This window comes from Peromyscus maniculatus, chromosome 4 (genome assembly GCF_049852395.1).
Source record: "Peromyscus maniculatus bairdii isolate BWxNUB_F1_BW_parent chromosome 4, HU_Pman_BW_mat_3.1, whole genome shotgun sequence".
Lineage (NCBI taxonomy): Eukaryota > Metazoa > Chordata > Mammalia > Rodentia > Cricetidae > Peromyscus > Peromyscus maniculatus.
In genome coordinates, this window is record NC_134855.1 from 152,291,474 (window position 1) to 152,311,326 (window position 19,853).

General features: G+C 47.1%; 1 protein-coding gene across 1 annotated transcript; it reads left to right on the forward strand.

Moving 5' to 3' along the window:
- The first annotated feature begins 8,182 nt into the window (after positions 1 to 8,182).
- On the forward strand, positions 8,183 to 11,055 carry Mc3r (melanocortin 3 receptor). The gene has a single exon (XM_006985358.4). The coding sequence runs from the start codon at positions 8,671 to 8,673 to the stop codon at positions 9,640 to 9,642; it is 972 nt and encodes a 323-aa protein (XP_006985420.1). The 5' UTR covers positions 8,183 to 8,670; the 3' UTR covers positions 9,643 to 11,055.
- The last annotated feature ends 8,798 nt before the right edge of the window (positions 11,056 to 19,853 follow it).

Consider the following 19,853-nt stretch of genomic DNA (forward strand, 5'->3'; position numbering starts at 1 on the left):
GGTCTGCTCTATGATCCAGCTGTCCATTCCAGAGCAGAGAAGCACAGGAGATGAAATGAGGACACGAGAGAAATGGCTTCATGCCATGTCCACCCCAGCTCTGCTCACCTAAATAAAATAGTGAGTGAACCCGAGACCCATCTCTGGATGAGGAGATGTAGAAAAGTCACATGGAGACATATTCATTCATAGCCAGGGCTATAATCAGGCTCATCCTAACCACAGAGGATGAGAAAAGAAAGAGGGATGTAGACGTACCAACATCAGAAGGGGTGATGCTGCTGGGTATGCAGAGACTGGGAGCTGACCTGCTGAGTCCACCAGCTTGCTGCATTCCCATTTGACTCTTGGGGGGAAGCTGACTGGGGACAGGGAGGGCCTTCTCTGAGCTGAGCCTGAGGTCCTCAGATGGGAACTGGGTAGACACTAAATGGTTTGGTGGGGGCACCTAAGTTCCCACTCTAGGTGAACCACTTCTTCCTTCCTATGTCCCCTTGGGGCACTTCCCATCTTACAGAACCGTCTCTTTGAAAAGGACTGAGAGCTAGGGATTGTACCAGGCTTGCCTTTTGGGGGAGTCACCAACCAGCTCCCAAATAATGACACAGAGACTTATTAGTTATGAATGCTCGGCCTAGCTTAGGCTCGTTTCTGGCTCGCTCTTTTAACATAAATTAACCTGTTTCTCCTTATCTACCTTTTGGCTCGGGGCTTTTTACCTTACTCTCTGTGTGTCTTCCTTCCCTGCTTCCTCCAGTGTCTGGCGGACTGGCAGCTGCCTGGCTTCTGGCCCTGGGTGTGTCCCTCTCTTTGACCCTAGTTCTCTTCGTTCTTCTTCTCCCTCTCATTCTCTCCCCTCTTTTTCTTCTTGTTCTTTTTGAGCCTAGATTTCTCCTTCTGCTTATCTCTCTGCCTTCCAGCCCCACCTATCCCTCTTCTGCCTAGCTATCTAGCTATTGACCATTTAGCTTTTTTTTAGACCAATCAGGTGCCTTAGGCAAGGTAAAACATCAACACAACTTTTCATAATTAAACAAATGCAGCATAAGCAAATGTAACACATCTTTACCTCATTAAGCAAATGCAACAGAAACAAATGTAACACACCTTTACACAGTTAAAGTAATAGTCCACAGCATAAACAAATGTAACACATCTTTATGTAGTTAAATATTCCACAGCAAGGGGTGGTGAGAAGTGTTATGCACCTGTCATAGCTTGCGCTCTGGTGCCATAACCCCCAAATCTAATACCAATGTCTGTCCCAATTAGCTGTCCTGTTGCTGTGATAAAACACTGACAAAACCAACCTTGGGAGGAAAGGGGTTATGTGGTTTACATGTTACAGTCCATCATTAAGGGAAAGTCGGGCAAGAGCTCAAGGCAGGAACTGAAGAAGAGACCATTGCTTACTGGCTTACTCCCCATGGCTTTCCCAGTTTGCTGTTTTTGTACAACCCAGGACCACCAGCCCAGGGGTGACAATTCTCATAGTAGGCTGGAACCTTTCATATCAATAATTAATCAAGAAAATGACCCCCCTACAGACTTGCCTACAGGCAAATATGATGGAAGCATTTTCCTCACTGAGGTTCCCTCTTCCAAAATGACTGTGGCTTGTGTCAAGTTGACAAGAAAAAAAAAAAAAAGCCTAATGGGAGTAAGTTGAGAAGTTTTAACCGAGCAGGTAACAAGATCAGAGTTGGGCTTAAAATAGAGCAATAGAGCATTGTGGTTAGTGGCTTAAACATTAATTGCAGAAGAAATAAAAGCACCAAAGACTGGAAAGAGACACCTGAGAGGGTCTCTAGGCTAAACCTGATGGCAGCCTAAGCAACGATGCTGGAGGTGGACGCAAAATCTGATTGAAAGCAGCTGATGACTGGGAACTGTCCAGCAAGGGGCTGCTGAAACCATAGGGAGGGGAGGCATCTGTCTGTGAGGAAAAGTTCAGACCCACATAAAATCTAGTGACATGTTCTAACATGACCACTGGCCAAGGCCATCTTTTTGTCAGGACACTTGGCTTCTAATTATACAATGTTCATGCTATTTTCAAAGATAACTTTATTGACATAAAATACTGAATCACAAAGTCTGCCTGTGTAAGTTGTACAATCCGATGAATTTTAATTGATTTTTAGTACTTCTGTAGTGGCTAATGGTGCAGAATGCTTGTTGGACATTTTAAAAAACATTTATTATTTTTAATTATATATATGAACGTGCCTGTGTTTTGTACAGTTTAGTGCAGGTACCTGCCCACAGAATTCAGAAGAGGATATTGGATCCCCTAGAGCTGGAGTAACAGGCAGCTGTGAGCGCCCCAACATGGGTACCAGGAGCTGAAACTCAGGTCCTCTGCAATAGTAAACTGTGCTCTTAACCATCTGTCCAGCCCTTGTTGAATGTTTGATATCTCTTTCAGTAAAGTGTCTGTCCAAATCCTTTGCTACGTATTTTTGATATATTTTTATCAGCACAAATATATTTGGACATACTTATGAATATGATAGGGCATGATATTATGACACATGAGTATAGTGCATAATGATCAGAAGAAGATAATTTACTGGTTTTCTGAATGGATTATACACATTTTCTGTGTGTTCTACATATAAGTCACTTATCAGGCTGCCTGGTTTCCAATACCTTTCTCTCATTCTGTGGACTGCTTCCTTGCTTTCTTAATAGTTTATAAAACATAAAATTTTTCATTTTGATGATATCCAGCTCAAGCATTTTTTCTTTTGTGTGCTTTTGAGAATAAAGAAGGTGTACAGAGTCCTGTTGATCTGGTTTGGGGGATTTTGTGGCAGAGAGGCTAAACTAGCAGATGAAAAATGAGGGAAAACATTTTTTAAAAGTTGACCTTTAAGCTGGATCATTCAAGATAACAGGAATATACTAGCTACAAGACTGAAGAATCTTTTCGAGTACAAAGAACATCTGGGTGGATTTTCTCCTAATCCACTCTAAGTTCTTAGGATGATTTATGACCACAGATTCAAAACAAGAATCTCCACATGTGCCAGCACCACATGGCAAACACTATCAGACACCATCGTGTTTTGTGATTATTTTAAAAAGCCAATTCATTTATAGAAGATTCTATTAAAATGTAGAATTGCATCTGCATGGTTCTCTTAAAAAGTGGGGGAGAGGTGGTGTTTAGAGACCCACAGTGCTTGTTAGCAGTTGGAATATAGCCAGAGTTTTAGGCCCAAAGCTCCAACCAGCAGCTGCAACAGTCCAGGCTCGGCCACCCAGTCCAATACACCAAATAAAGAGCTGAGTAATCAAGATGGGGAATGGCTCTGTCAGGAAAGTCCTTGCTGTACAAGCCTGAGGCTCTGGTTTTGAACTCCTGTGAGTACATAAAAACCTTGGCATGGTTTATCATGGGAATCCCAGTGTTGGGGAGGTAGAGACAGGAAGATCTAATCCCTGGGGGTTGCTGACTAGCCAGCCTAGCCTAATGAACAAGTTCCGAGGTGGGTGAGAGACCCTGCCTCAAAATGAGGTCGGTGAGAAACCCTGCCTCAAAAGCAAGGTGTCGAGCACCTAAGAAACAAAACTGAAGATTAACCTCTGGCCTCCACGTGCACACATGCATGCACTTTGCATTTATACACACACATACACGCACATACATAAACATGCATGCACTTTGCATTTATACACACACATACATGCACATACACAAACACATACATAAAAAATAAAATAGACACGTAATAGTGAAAGACAGAGAGGGGAGATTTAATCAATGTGACCCAAAGTCTATCTTTCGAGTGCTGAACTGAACTTTAAGTTAAATAGAGGCTAGAGGTATGCATAATTAAGTAGTGCTGGCCAAGGTGTCTTCTTGCTCACCATTGGCCTATCTCAGCTGTGGGGTGGTGTTATCCCTAGAGGTCACCAGTCTACAAGATGGTTACTTCAGCTCTGGGATGCAGCCTCATCCTCAGGGACAGTGACCCTCATCTGGAGAGAGTGGGGTCTGTGACTCTGTTGAGTCTTCACTCTTAATGTGAAGAGTTGTCTGAGGTGGCTACCCATTATGTCATCAGTCTTGAAGGGGGATACTATGATTAGTTAGGTTGGCAGACACAAGATGAAGGCAGAGATGGCCCGCCTTCACCAATCTTTTAGTTACCTTGTGGGCCCAAGCAAGGATTCAGTGTTGAGGCATTTTGTTGTTGTTTGTTTGTTTGTTTGGGGATTTTTTTAAAAAGCAGTTTTAAAGTACTATCTCCTGAGGATGCAGGTTGGAAGTGGCAAGTCCCCATTTTACCCCCAAATGACATGCACGCTGGAGGATGGAAACCAGGACATGTTCCCAGGCCAAATACAGAACAGAAAAAACCTCACAGGTACCAAACGGGCCTGCCTTGTTACCCAGCTTTGTCCATGACACAAGTGCCCTCAAACACACAAACCTAGATAGTATGAACACACCTCAGGATGTGACCTGGAGGACCAGAAGTCAACAAAGGTTTGAGATTGCTTTCTTACACACTGGAACAATGGTGGCTTAGGATCAGAAATCACATAAAAAGCCTGAAAATTAATAAAGTGGTATTTCACACCCCTCAGCTCAATCGCTGAGATTCCCAACCTGGATCAGTCTTGTTTTAGCAGGAACTGACAGCTTGTGGATCTGTTTACAAACACTGGAAAGACAGTGAGAGAGTTCTCACATGCTCTTCAGAGCTTGCCAGCTTTTTAACTCCCTGCAATCCAGCAAGGGAAACAGTATTGAAATCCCATCTTGATCTGCATCTCCCTGCCTCCCCGATGGTTTAGCACCTTTTCATGTACTTATCATCCATTCACATTTCTGCTTAGGTGAATTCCAATTTATACCATCTACCCAGTTTTCTCAGCCAGCAATTCTGTTTTCTATTAGCATAGAAGGATGCTTTGTCTATGAGAGAAATTTGGAACCCATCCTGGCTTGTCTTCTGGTTTCATTTAGCAGTCATTTACATAGTAACCCAGAGGTGTTCCATCTTAAAATGATTTCCTCAGCCCAAAGTTTTTATGAGTATTCTAAATTTTCTTCTACTTGAATTGAAAAGTTTATTTTGGCCACAGTTGGCCGTTGCTAGGGGTAACCAGTGAGTAGTCAGTTAAAGAATGCCAGGTGATCGATAACCATCTCGCCTGGCTGGCCATTACTGGGAGTCCACGGGGAGGGAAGAATGTAGAGAAATGAGATACTTAAGTTCTGGGTATCAAATTTCTATAGTTTTGAGAATTGTCACAGGCTAAGAAAAATGGAGGAGTTTGACAAAATGCTGTATCCCTGGCTCATACTACTCCAGGTGACTCTGATTCAGAGATCAAGTGGGGTCGTCATGCCCACCTGCTACCGATGGCTATTCCCTCCAGATTGCAAGCATGGTAGTCCCTCTCCCCAGAGCCCTCCTCTAGGTCAACCCTGCCAGATGAAACTCCTCCCTTGATCCTCTTCTACATTCTTCAGTCCCAGCCTCCACCTCACCAACCCCTACACTGGGTATCACCTCTCCATAGAAGTCAAAACCTACTTATTCCTCAATCTAGGAAGGTTCTTTGATCATTCAGATAAGAACCCCTCCCCTTTGCCCCATGGGCTCCTAGAGTTCAATGATGTGTGTCCATCACACTACGCTATACTGTACCAGCCAGACCCAGCCAGTCAGTCAGCAGCAGGGTCCGAGAGGAACAATGCCCATCTAAGAAGTGTGGTGATGCATTGTGTACCCTAATAAAATTTGTCTGAAGATCAGAGAACAGAACAAGCCACTAGATTAAACATAGAGGCCAGGTAGTGGTGGCACACACCTTTAATCCTAGCACTTGGGAGGCAGAGATCCATTTGGATCTCTGTGAGTTCAAAGCCACCCTGGACTGCATGAGGTTGATTCAATCTAGGAGAGAAACAGAGCCGGGCAGTTGTGGCACACACCTTTAATCCCAGAACTTGAGATCTCATGCCTTTGCTTGGGAAGCACACGTGCCTTTAGCCCCAGGAAGTGATGGTTGGGCAAAGAAAGGTCTATAAGGTGTGAGGAGACAGGAACTGAAGGCTCTTTGGCAGCAGTGTCCCTTTCAGCTAAAGTTTTTTTCAGCCCTTTCAGTTGAGGAAGCTCATTTGGCTAGAGGCCTATCGGCTGTGACCTATCGGCTGAGGAGGTGGTGAGGGGAGATGTGGCAGGGGCTTGTTCCTTTGTTTCTCTGATCTTTCAGCATTTACCAATAGCTGGTTCCGGGTTTTTTATTATGATACCATTTAGCAAATCAAGCAACAAAGAAGAGAAGTTCTGCTGTGAGTCAAATGCTGTGGAAGATCGTAAATACCACAGAGAAAAGTCCCTGCTGAGAGGAAGAATCATTGAGCGCAGCGGCTTCATTGGTGTCCAGTGTTTGGTTTGGTTTGGAACACTGGGGATTGACCCTGGGGCTCCTTACATATTAGACACGTGCTCTACCACTGAACTGCATCCCCAGCCTTCATTTTATTTTTTAATTTTGAGGCAGGGTCTCACTAAGTTGCCCAGGTTAGCCTTGAATTCACTCTGTAGCTCAAGCAGGACATGAACTCAAAACACTCCTGCCAAGGCTTCCTGGTGTCAAAACAAAATGTAACTCTCACCTCAAAGGGAATAAGAGGTAGTTTATTCTGGAGCCAAACATAAGTAACCACAGCTGGTGAATATGGAGTCGGCCTGCCCCAAGTAACAGGTTCCAGTGTGTAAATGTTTTCCTGGAGTTTTTATAGATACAAAATTTTAAAAAGCAATAAATCCAGGTTTTTTGGGTTTTTTGATTTTTGTTTGTTTGTTTGTTTGTTTGTTTGTTTTGCTGGCTTCAAACTCACAAAGATCCACCTGGCTCTGCCTCCCGAGTGCTGGAATTAAAGGTGTGAACCACCACCACCACCACCCGGCTAAACCCAGGTTTTGTTTTTTTTTCAAATCTGTTAGTGGGGATGGCTTGTAGGCAGGATACAGAAAAGTGGGGGATTTTTTGCTCTAGAAATAGTGCTGTGTGATAAGATGCTTCCCTTTGGAGTGGGTAAAACTAGTGATCTGCTAATTTAACACATTCCCAAATTCCACGTGATAGGTGATAGCCACAGGACACTACATCACACACAGAGTTGGGCATTAAATACAGCCAAAGTCTAAATATAGCCAAAGTCAGGCTGGGAGATGTGGCTCAGTTGTTAGAGTGCCTACTAAACAAGTATGAAGCCCATGGTTCAATCCCCAGCACCACAGACACAAGGTATAGGGGCACATGCCTATAATTCCTGCAGTCAGGAGACAAAGACAGGAAGATCGGAAGTTTAGGCTTATCCTTGGCTACATAGTGAGTTCAAAGTCAGCCTGGTATACATGAGACCCTTTCTCCAAAACACATAGTAACCCAAGATAATTTGGCCATGAATCTACACATTCCAACTCTCCACAAGCAGGAAACTTGTGCTCACATCAACCTACATCAGGTGTTTATGTATCTTAGAAAGGAGCAATGACCAACCCCGCCTCACCCCCACCCCTCACACACATACATACACTAGCCAAACTTCAGAAATCATACCCTGACCAATCAATCAGAAGCCATCAACATTGGAACAAGTCATGCAAAAAAATTGAGACTCCTTGAAGGGCCCAGGGAATTGTTGGCATGTTTTAGTAATAAACTATTTTTAAATTAAGGCATGCATATTGTGCCTTAGACATACTACATTGTACATTTAACGAACTATTAGTACAGATGTGTTTTTTAATATGTTCTTGGAAATAAACAAAAATTGGTGTAACTCGAATCGTTTTATTACTTGCTTAACTGAGGAGTTCCTGAGTGAAGCCTGGAATATTGCCAACGTGTGTGCAATTCTCTGATTTCTCGTTTTCCACCCCAGACTCCAGTTGGGGGGCGGGGGGGGGGCAAGACTGGGACAGCACCTCTCTTGCTTCCTTTTGCACATCCAATGCAGACCTGACACACAGCAGTTTTGTTTTTCGAAGACCAAGCGAACCCACAAACGCACTCACGGAGGAATGAACGCAGTTTCCCCTTTACCTGGCAGATCCGAACTACTCCAGCAGGAGCGCAGGTGAACAGTCCGGCCTGCAGAGGGTGCCAGTCTGCTTCCACATCTCCCCAGTGGAACCCAGAGCCCGGACCTGCTGTCAGTCAGACCGTGCCAGCTGCTCAGTGGTCATTTTGCTGCGCTGGAGATGAAGTAGGAGTTCCGATGCATAAAATCCGAGTGCTCTCCCTTCTCACATCTAGCGTCAAGTCCCACATCCCCTACCTTGCTATGAGTGCAGCTGTAACTGTAGCAACCGGTGTCGGGTGGGGATGTGAGAGGAGCCCAGAAGAGAGAGGAGGTCGGAGCAACAGGGGGTGAGGCAAGCTGATCGGAGTCTAGTCTGCACTGATTGTTGGAGACGCAGGGAAAGTTCTTTCTGTGTCTCCAGTCTCTCTCTCTCTCTCTCTCTCTCTCTCTCTCTCTCTCTCTCTCTCTCTCTCTCTCTCTCTCTCTCTCTCAAGAAACCAAAGTCTAGACTGGACAGCATCCACAAGAGAAACACCTTGAAGGAGAGGGTTTTCCAGCAGCTTGCTCAGGACCCTCGGGAGCCGCAGCTGGGACTCACCCCTCTGTTAGCCATGAACTCTTCATGCTGCCTGTTCTCTGCGTATCCGATGCTGCCCAACCTCTCAGAGCACCCTGCAGCCCCTTCTGCCAGCAACCGGAGCGGCAGCGGGTTCTGCGAGCAGGTCTTCATCAAGCCCGAGGTCTTCCTGGCGCTGGGCATCGTCAGCCTGATGGAAAACATCCTGGTGATCCTGGCTGTGGTCAGGAATGGCAACCTGCACTCCCCCATGTACTTCTTCCTCTGTAGCCTGGCTGCAGCTGACATGCTGGTGAGTGTGTCCAACTCCCTGGAGACCATCATGATCGCCATTATCAACAGCGACTCCCTGACCTTGGAGGACCAGTTCATCCAGCACATGGACAACATCTTCGACTCTATGATCTGCATCTCCCTGGTGGCCTCCATCTGCAACCTCCTGGCCATCGCTGTGGACAGGTATGTTACCATCTTCTATGCCCTTCGCTACCACAGCATCATGACAGTAAGGAAGGCCCTCACCTTGATCGTGGCCATCTGGGTCTGCTGTGGCATCTGTGGTGTGATGTTCATCATCTACTCCGAGAGCAAGATGGTCATCGTGTGCCTCATCACTATGTTCTTCGCCATGGTGCTCCTCATGGGCACCCTGTACATCCACATGTTCCTCTTCGCCAGGCTACATGTCCAGCGCATCGCTGCGTTGCCACCGGCTCATGGGGTGGCCCCACAGCAGCACTCGTGCATGAAGGGGGCTGTCACCATCACCATCCTGCTGGGGGTATTCATCTTCTGCTGGGCACCTTTCTTCCTCCACCTGGTCCTCATCATCACCTGCCCGACCAACCCTTACTGCATCTGCTACACGGCACATTTCAACACCTACCTGGTCCTCATCATGTGCAACTCCGTCATTGACCCCCTCATCTATGCCTTCCGAAGCCTGGAGCTGCGCAACACATTCAAGGAGATTCTCTGTGGCTGCAACGGCATGAACTTGGGCTAGGGTACCGGTGGTGGTGCTCCATAGCTAGCCAAAGGGCTTAGAGACAAACTCTCAGAAGAGACATACAGAATGTTAACAACCGTGACTGTGCTTGGCTTCATCTTTAAGCTGGTGGCCCTTTGCAAGGGGAAGATGGCATCAAATGAGCTGTCTGTGAGGATCTGCGTGTGGGTAAGTTGGAGTCCTGATCTCCCACATGGTCCCTGGAAGAAACAGCGAAGGCTGCACTGGGTGTCGTCTGTGCTCATTGCTGGGCACCCAGAGCTCATGATTCCTGCCTGCTCCTCTGCTTTGTACCAGTAACTGTGCTTCAAGCCAACCATACAGGAGGGCTCTTGTGAACAGGATGAGTGCTCAGATCTCTGGCAAGCAAACGTGCTCACAGCTACCACCTCCAGCTATATGTAGAGCTCCGCACACAAACTGTGAGAGACTGAGTTTCCATTCATGTGGTTACAGCTGTGTAAACACAATGTGATGCTCATTTCTCCCTTCCAGCACTCACATCCATGCCAGCCTTCCCCTACCCCTACAAAAAGGAGATAGCATGCCAGCCTTCCCCTACCCCTACAAAAAGGAGATAGCATGCCAGCCTTCCCCTACCCCTGCAAAAAGGAGATAGCATGCCAGCCTTCTCCTACCCCTGCAAAAAGAAAATAGCATGCCAGCCTCCCCCTACCCCTGCAAAAAGAAAATAGTATGGATATGTGATCCCCTTCTTTCTGAGCTATTGTCAGGGTTGTCACAATTGTTGGGGTTTCGTTCATTAAATCTAAGCTTCAAAACCGAATAAATCAAAGTGCTATTGGGGCCAGTGAGAGGTCCTTTGCATCCTTGGACTTTGCTACCTAGTCATTTCAAGGTAGATGTTACTCAAAAAAAAAAAGTCTCTACTGTTGCTTCCCTGACTGCAGGAGGATGCACATTTCACTAGAAACCACTTGGTTGTCATTGATGATGACTTGAGAGCTGGGTCTGCCTCCAGATCTCCTCCTTCCCGACTCCCAAGCTCCTTCCCCCTCTCCTGGTAACTGTGTCTATCAAGTGGTTATTTCAACATTGTCTAGGAGAGAGGCTGTGTTTTGACTCTTGCTCTTTGCTAGACATGCTGTTAAAGTCCAATGACCCTCTTGGCAGCATCTGCGCCTTGTCAAGTAAAGCAGTCACTCCCACCACCACAGGCTGAGATCTACAGCCTGTACATCTGTACATCACTGTGCGCTGCTGACAACTGCCAGATCCCTTCTTGCCCTAGACAACTTCAGCTAGTGCCTTCCCCTCTGTCTGTGTTTTCCTGCTCTTGAATATATGGGGTGGAGGGCCCGCTTGAATTGTTGCTGCTAATGTGATAGTAAACATTATTTGTTTCTTGCTTTGATTGTGATGCTTGGAGATAATAAAGGCTTCGGCTTCTGTGACCACTAAACACGTGTGATGTTGTGGTATGGCCTCGGGTCATGCTGTGCTTCTGGCACACGGACACAGGACAGGATCTAAGTATAAGGTATTAAAACAGTGTTGAGGGCTGGGGAGATGGATTGGTAGTTACGAGCACTAGCTGCTTTTGGCTGAGCACCTACATGGTAGCTCACAAACGTCTGTAACTCCAGTTCCAGAGCTGACACTCTCTTCTAGCCTCTGAGGACACTGTATGCATGTGGTGCACAGACATGCATTCAGGCAAAAGACCTATGCACATAAAATAAATTAAATAAATCTTAAAAGTAACATTAGTGAGATAGCTCCTGTTTCCTAGTTCAAGTCCTTTTAGCCAAACCACAAAGCTCTCCCATTTGGTTTCTCAAATTACCAGGCTCCCGATTCTTCAGCCACTGTCGGTTCCTGCAAAATCAAAAATCGAAACTATAGGACCAGCTAAAGGAATTGCAATGTCCTTTCTCTGTGTAAACAAGATGAAAATCACTAAATTCTCCTGTTTTTGTATCGTTTTTCACATTGTTTCATCTTTGCCTGTCAGCAAGCCCTCAAGTAGTGTCATTTTGGATGTGAACAATGCAGTCTTTGGGATTTAAATAATGGGGAGGATGTGGGGTGAATCCAGCTGTGGTGTGTCCTGTGTTCTGGTGATGACATCTTTTGGCACTAACATGTTACTGTCAACAGATTTCCACAATCAAATGGGACCTAGTTGTCACTGTGAGCATCAGTTTTGGGGGCACATTCAGATAAGAGCACTCCAAGAATCCCCCAGCCTCTTCCTCAGGTGTGCACTGGTTCTGCAGGTCCGAGTGGGGTCCTGAGAGAGCACTCTGCTGGGTCTGACTCCCCCAGGATTTGGCTGCTGGTCAGAGGATCACATTTTTAGTAGACTCGGCACAGAGGACTTTCAAACAAGCCTGGTGCAGGTCTTCATAGAGTGCTGACCTGTGCCAGGAGCTGGGAAAGAGCTCTATAGCCTCTTGCTGCCCGGACCCTTGCAACACCCTACAAGACAGACGCTGCGACTGTATTACAGATGAGATCTCTGAAACGCAGGGTAAGGGGATTTCTGGGGGAACTCGGCCGACAAGTGCAGACACAGAGAGAGTCTACCTCAGGCTGTACAGCCCGCAGCCCCCGTCAACCCTCTCGAGGTTTCAGTGTGGAATGTCTCCCACAGCTCGTGTCTTTAGACACTTGGTCCCCAGTTGCTAGTTACTCTTCTGGAAGGTTGCCTTAACATTGGGTGTATCAAATTAGGGCCTAGCTGGAGGAAGTAATTTGGAAGCCCAGCCCCAATTCCTGTCTGTGCTTTGCTTCCTGACTGTGGAAGACACATGGCTAGCTACCTCAGACACCTGACCAATGACTCTCCCACCATGATGGATCCTATGCCCTCTAACTAGGGGGCACAACAACCCCCATTTCTTATGCTGTCTTTGGTCAGTTATTTGCTCACAGCAATGAGAAAAGCAACTACTGCGTGATCCGCAGTACCCTCCTGGAGGGGTGGCTGAGTTAGACCTGAATGCCATTAAAGGTGTGCACTTCCACTGAAGAAGTCTCGAATGCTTGTCCCCATGACTTTCTGAAAGCTCGGTGAGTTTCCAGAAAGGTGAGTTAGGATAAAGGTGTACAATTAGTTAGTTACTTAGTAAAACTTTCCAAAAGTGTATGTGGCCCCATGGAGCACAGAAGAGGTGGGTCGGAGTCTATGCAAGCTTTCACTGACCTCCTTTCCTTGGGAAAGCAATCCTGGAAGTTTAGGGTGCCGCTGGCCCCTGTCTCCTTCTATGATCGATCTCAGATCTGGGTTTATGAGGGAAGCCATAGAATGCTGGGACTCAGGTAGGAAGAAGCATCGTCTCCCTCCATTTAGAGCACTGACCCATGGCAGGACCCTGCCAGCCTGCTGCCTGAACCAAGGAAGATGCACACACATACATAAATATATTGGAATATATATATATATAGGAAGTGGTGTGTATAATTTTCTATGTGGGGCCACCCACACAGTAACCACTAAGGATGGATTGTGGCTTCCTCCTAATGTGCAATTTTAACACCATCTTTTCCATTTTTCTGTTGAACTGAAGTTAAAACAAATGACTTTTAGTGAATGCTAACCAAGAGGAGCCCTGAAGGTAAGGATTACCACATTCTAGTTCGGGTAACTGAGGTAATAGACAATGGCCTTCCTTTGGTGCCAGGGAGATATCTCCCTCCTCCTCTTCTCCCTCCTCCTCCCTTCTGCTCCCCTCCCTCCCCCCTCCTCCCTCCTTCCCTCCAACAAGAGGCGATGAAAGTCCTTAACTTCAGGAAATCAAAGTATACCATGATTATAATTCTTTAATGAACTGATATCTTTCAAACTGAAGCTTGATCTAGAGGTTAGATTTCATGTCTTTCTATAAAGCGTAAGGTTTCGGCCTCTTTGGCTGGAGCCGTCTCACTCATGCTGACCTCCTCTAAAATCTGTTCTCCACACAGCAGCCACGCAAGGGTTTAAAGCAGAGGCAGGAGACAGTGAGGGCTTGTTCAAAGCTCTGAGGGTTTCCCACAGCATCTTAGAAAAATCTGCTCTTCCCCCGTTCTAGGGAATTCTAGCAGTTTGGTCTCCGTGGCTACCCAGCCCCCTAGTGTATTCTTCCTCCTCCTTGTTCCCTAGACTCGGATCCTCCATGCCTCAGACCTCTGCTGCTGAGGTTCCTTCTGCCTGAACTCTCTTATCCAGATCCCCCTGTTTCAGGTCTTTCTTATCACTCAGCCCTCACCAAGGCCTTGGAAATGCCTTTTCTGCTGAATCTCTGGCAACAAGACCCAGCCATTTCCACCTCACCGTTCCATCACACGTCTTATTGCTGGCGTACCCATTGTATCCTCACTGACTCCCTATATGTCCTATCACTGGCGTACCCATCCTCACTGACTCCCTATATGTCTTATCACTGGTGTACCCATCCCCACTGACTCACTGTATGCCCTATCACTGGTGTACCCATCCTCACTGACTCACTATATGTCTTATCACTGGTGTACCCATCCTCACTGACTCACTGTATGTCTTATCACTGGTGTACCCATCCCCACTCACTCACTATATGTCCTATCACTGGTGTACCCATCCTCACTGACTCACTGTATGTCCTATCACTGGTGTACCCATCCTCACTGACTCCCTATATGTCTTATCACTGGTGTACCCATCCCCACTGACTCACTGTATGTCCTATCACTGGTGTACTCATCCTCATTGACTCACTGTATGTCTTATCACTTGTGTACCCATCCCCACTGACTCACCGTATGTCTTATTGCTGGTGTATATTTTTGTTTATTTGGTTCCCACCAGTGTCTTCCACTAAAAAGCAATGTGGAATGGATAAAACCAGTCAATTAAGAAAATGGTCATTGGCTGGGTGGTGGTGGCACACACCTTTAATCCCAGCACTCAGAAGGCAGAGCCAGGTGGATCTCTGTGAGTTCTGGGCCAGCCTGGTCTACAGAGCGAGATCCAGAATAGGCTACACAACAAAACTACACAGAGAAACCCTGTCTCTAAAAAAAAAAAATAAGAAAGGAAGGAAGGAAGGAAGGAAGGAAGGAAGGAAGGAAGGAAGGAAGGGAGGGGGAAGGGAGGAAGGAAGGAAGAGGTCATCAATGGTGACATCCAGGCCCCTGCTGCTGCCAAAGACCATTTCTGGGCCTGTGTTGGTTCAGACAGCCAGGGTTTGTGTTGATGTCCATGACCCATGTTGCCACCAAGGACCACATGGATGTCAAAGGTCTGGGCCACCACGTAGGGCCATGTTAGTGTCCAAGGGTTGTGCTGCTGCTGGGGCCATACAGATCTGAGTGGCCTGTGCTGCCACGCCGAGCCATGGTGTCATCTGGGCCTGGGCTGCTGCCAAGGGTCATGTGTGGGTCCATGGCCCTGCTGCAGCCTTGGTCTGTGGTGAGCTCTGTGGCTCCTATTACCACTGAAGGCAGTGAGAACAGAGCTATACAGAGTTGGCCCTGTCCCTCACTGGCTGCAGCACTTGGGAGAGCGGGCCCTGCACCACACCTGAACAACACAATAGAGCTGACCCTGTGGATGGGTCATGAAAATGTGAGAATGGGAGAGCTATCCCCACTACCTGTCTGTCATGTGTGATCAAGGGAGAGATAACGCCCTCACCCCTCACCCCTCATTACCTACTGCAGGCAGGAAAGCTGGTCCCAGCGTCACAAGAGTGTTTGAGGGTTTTATTTTAAATTTTATTTTATTTTGGAGGGGAGGGTGCAAGGGCAGAGGGCAGATATGAAGAGGTGGGGAGATGAATGGGATCAGGATGCATGATGTGAAATCAGCAAAGAATCAATTTTAAAAAAAGAAGAAAAGAAAATGGTCATCAAATGAATGACTAGTGTTCAAGCCTAGCATGGTGGCTCACACCTTTTGTCCCAGCATTTGGAGGCAGAAGCAGGCAGATCTCTGAATTCCAGGTTAGTCTGATCTACATAGTGAGACCCTCTCAAACAAGCAAAGTACATGTTCAAGTGCCTCCAACCAAGAGACTGTAATATACTGGGGATCCCCATGTTTTGGTGAGTATATTAGTTATTTCTGCCCACAAGCCAGCCAATCGAAACAAATTGGCACGTTCCAAATTAAAGTGTCTCTAGAAACAAAGTGGAGAGTAGCTGAAGAGGACACCCAAGATTGCCTTTACACACACACACACACACACACACACACACACACACACACACACACACACACTTGTCTAGCCCTGGGAGAGGTGTGTTCAAGACATCTAGCCTTGTGACTGGCATGCTCTTATTGACCTGGTCACTCTTCGGAGCAGCTGCAGGGAAACTTGGCACTGCATCCTACCAGGGTTTCTCAGCCTCAGCACCACAGACATCAGTCTGGAGCCATATCCTTCTCTGCATCCTGTGCAAGGCAGGGCATGGAGCAGCAGCTCTGGCCTCCGCCCCCAAGATGCCAGGAGCATTGTGAAGTTACGGCATTTGACAGTGATGGCTCCAGATACTGCCAAAGGCCCCTGGAGGGCAAGGTCACCCCAGGTGAGAGCCACTGCCTGACTCTTTCTCTTATCCGTTCTTTTCAGAGTGATGTCAGATGGAGACTACCTCACATGGGGGTCTAGTTCTGTGCGTGCTGCCAAGTGACATGTGTGACATGTGTGAATGTTAGCCGCTGCCCCTGGAAAAGAGTTGCTGTGTTTGACTAGATAATCCAGTAGTTTAAGAGGACAGTGACATAATGCTGGTTGTGTCACTTTGACACAGCTACTGTATTCAGCCACCTGGGGGGGGGGTGGTTGAAGGGCCTCGGTAAAGCTCTCGAGGCCTTGCAGGCTTTTCTGCCAGGGCACTTAGCCACTGAATTTGTCTGTTAACTTATTTCCAGGCTCTGAAATAAACTAGGAAGATCCTGGTTGGTAAGAGAACCCCAAATTCAACAATATAAGCGGCAAACACCTCAATTCCCAGATTCCCCTTTGGAATTGGGTTTCCAATCTCCAAACTCAGACCCGTGTTTGAGTCCTGTGTCCTCCACCTGTTGCACGACAACGATCTGAAGTTCATTTATTGGTTAATTTCTTTTTGCAGCTATGGTTCAAGACCAGCTTTAGAGTAAAAAAGAAGGAAAGGAATAGGGTATGGCTCAGTGGTAAACCACCTGTTTAACATGTGCAAACCTCTGCATTCCATTCCCAGAACATGAAAAAAAATCCAAGTAGGGCTAGGGGTGGTCCGAGTGGTTAAGTACTTGCTACAGAAGAATAAGGACTTGAGTTCAACTTTCCAGAACCAACATAAAAAGGCTGAGGTGGTGGCATTCGATTATAATCTCGGTGATGAGGAGATGAAGACAGGAGGGTTCTTGAGGTCTGCAATCCAGCCAGACTGACTGAAACAGTGAGCCCCAAGGCAGGGAGAGACCCCACCACAAAAATCAAAGTGCACTGTTACTGGGAAACAACAACCAAGATTGACCTCTGGTCTCTACATTCACCGGCAACACATGTACACACACACACACACACACACACACACACACACACACACACAAAACGTAAAATAAATGTGAAAAATTCTTGTGTAGTAGCTGACACACAGTTGGTTCAAAATAAGTGTTATTATAAATATAGTTTGTGAGCAACTCTATGGACGCTCTTCCCTGGTAGCCAGGATCTCTCAGCTCATTGGCTGAACACCAAGAGATGCTGTTGAGCAGGAGACCAGGAGCTGTTAACTATGGTTTATTTTATCACCAACTTCTTTATCTGTCATAGAGGGAGGTGGTTGCGTTGCTGGCATTTTCTCTCTTGGCTTATTTATAAAGGCTCATTAAACGATCTCAGTGGTATTCCTTTTTTACTTGTTTATTTATTTATCAAGACAAAGTCTCACTATGGAGGCCTGGCTGACTGCAACTCACTATGTCCATCATGATGGTCCTAAACACATAGAGATCCACCTGCCCCTGCCCCCTCCTCCCAAGCCTGGAATTAAAGGTGTGTGCCACCACAACTTTACAATTATTACATTTTTATTTATTCATTCATTTATTTATTTTATGAAGGTTGGGGGCTTGTTTTCATGTGAGGCTGAGGCTGGGTGGAAAGACATGCAAAGGTAAGGAGAGGTGAGAAGGGAAAAGGACCCCTCCCCCCACAGTGTAGCCAAAGTATCTTGTTGGAAGAATTTTGATATAGCTAACAAAAAAACATCACTGTGTAGACTGCCTGCCTAGAGACAATGTTCTTTTAAATTGCTCTCTCTCTCTCTCTCTCTCTCTCTCTCTCTCTCTCTCTCTCTCTCTCTCTCTCTCTCTCCCCCCGTGTGTGTGTGTGTGTGTGTGTGTGTGTGTGAATGCTTGCACAGCACATATGTGGATGTCAGAGGACAACTTGTAGGAGTCAGTTCTCTCCTTCTGCTGTGTGGCCCCTCACAACATCTCAACAGCCCCTTGCCGTACGTTTTCCACGGAAGAATTGTAAATACAGAAAAGTTCTGCGGACATTTCTTCTCTGCACTGCTGTTCACTGGCTCATAGCACACCATGCCTGTATCTCTTCTTTGCTTCCAGCTGACTGTGGGTGGAGATCGAGGCTGACGTTTGCAAGCTGTCGGGCAGACAGCACCCACTACTGGCTCAGTGTCCTGAGCACTGTGAACACGGGCCCGTGGCCCTGCCAGGTCCCCACTTTGCTTTCTACTCTTGTTTGTCCCACTGACTTCCCATGGCTGTGTCCTGGGGGTTGTCACGTCCCGCCAGAAATCCAAGGGAACCCAAGAGCAATGTCACGGGGGTCCTTCGGGACAAGTATCACAGGAGCGACTCTAAAGGACGCCATTTGTCAAGAAAGATGCTGTTTGCCTCACCCTGTGTGACAGGGGTGTTGATAATGGGAAACGGGAGCTGGGATTCAGGAGAGGAGGGCCGGACCCAGCTCTGGAACTGTGCGATCAACTGTCATTGATGTGCTGTCTTCGGGAATGGCGGAATCAGATGCCGTGGGTGGCTTTCAGTGCTCATCCTTATCCCTTGCCAGCTCAGGGGACACAGATATCCCCTCTCCACTGCCTGCCCACCTGCACCAGTCCCGAGGTGCCTGCCTGAGCTACATCTAACCCACCAATGTCTTCCACCTCTTGTCTGAACTAGCTATGCCGTTGACCCCAGGCAGCACAGGGATCCCCATAACTGTGCTGAACAGGCCAAGAGGAGCATTACAGGTTTGAGGCCAGCCTGGGCTACAGAGTAAGACTCTGTCTCCAAAAAAAAGCAAAACCAGAGAGGCCCTCCCTGCTGGGCCACTGGCTATCAAGTTCTATGGGACTCCCAGGTTGCAGGGATGAGTCTCATTTGAGGATACAGTCAACATCCATCATCCAGGAAGGCAGGCGAAAGGGAGACAAGAAGACTCCTGTCACTAGTGTTTGAGTGCCAGGATCCAGCTGTGCCTGAAGCTAGCACTCATCATACATGTTAGCAAACTAGTCAGGGTTGGTCACTTGTAGTCACCTGTATCCTGACACTTAGCGGTAAGTTATATTATTGTGCAGAAGCCAAAGGCATGGTGGGAGGATGGGGAGAGCTTAGGCAGACAGAGACTAGAGAGCTGTGAGTGAGAAGACTGAAGGACTCTGCACACTCCAGCTTGTGGAGCTTATGGAGTTTATATGTGTTTTCAGAATGAATTCACTGTGAATAAATGACCACAGTAGATGACGTGAGGTGACTTGTGATCTGCTGTCCTCTTACACCAAGAGTGCAAAGAGCACCAGCATCATGCTCTTGAAATGCCCGTGTCCATCCAGTGTGAGTTCTGCCCTCCCTCTCTCACGTGTCTCTTCTACCTCTCTTTTGTCCACACTTAAATGTATGCTAAAACCTTTCCTCAGGGCTGGGGAGAAGGCTCAACCGGTAACAGCTTGCTGCTCTTGCAGGGGATCAGAGTTCAGTTTCCTGGGTCAGGCAGCTCACAGTGGTCTGTGTAACTCCAGTGCCCTCTTCTTGTACATCTACAGAGAATGCACACAGACACAGACAGACAGACAGACAGACAGACAGACACGCACGCACGCCAAATCTGTTAAAAACAAGCCTTTTCTTAACAAACTTCCATCACAGACTCATCCACAGGAATTCTCTTCTGTGGCATGTTAAGTCAAGAACACCAGCTTCACGTGAGTAGGGGTCTCCAAGGAGACCTGGGGGTATTGCAGGCAACAACATGCATCCCTTAGCT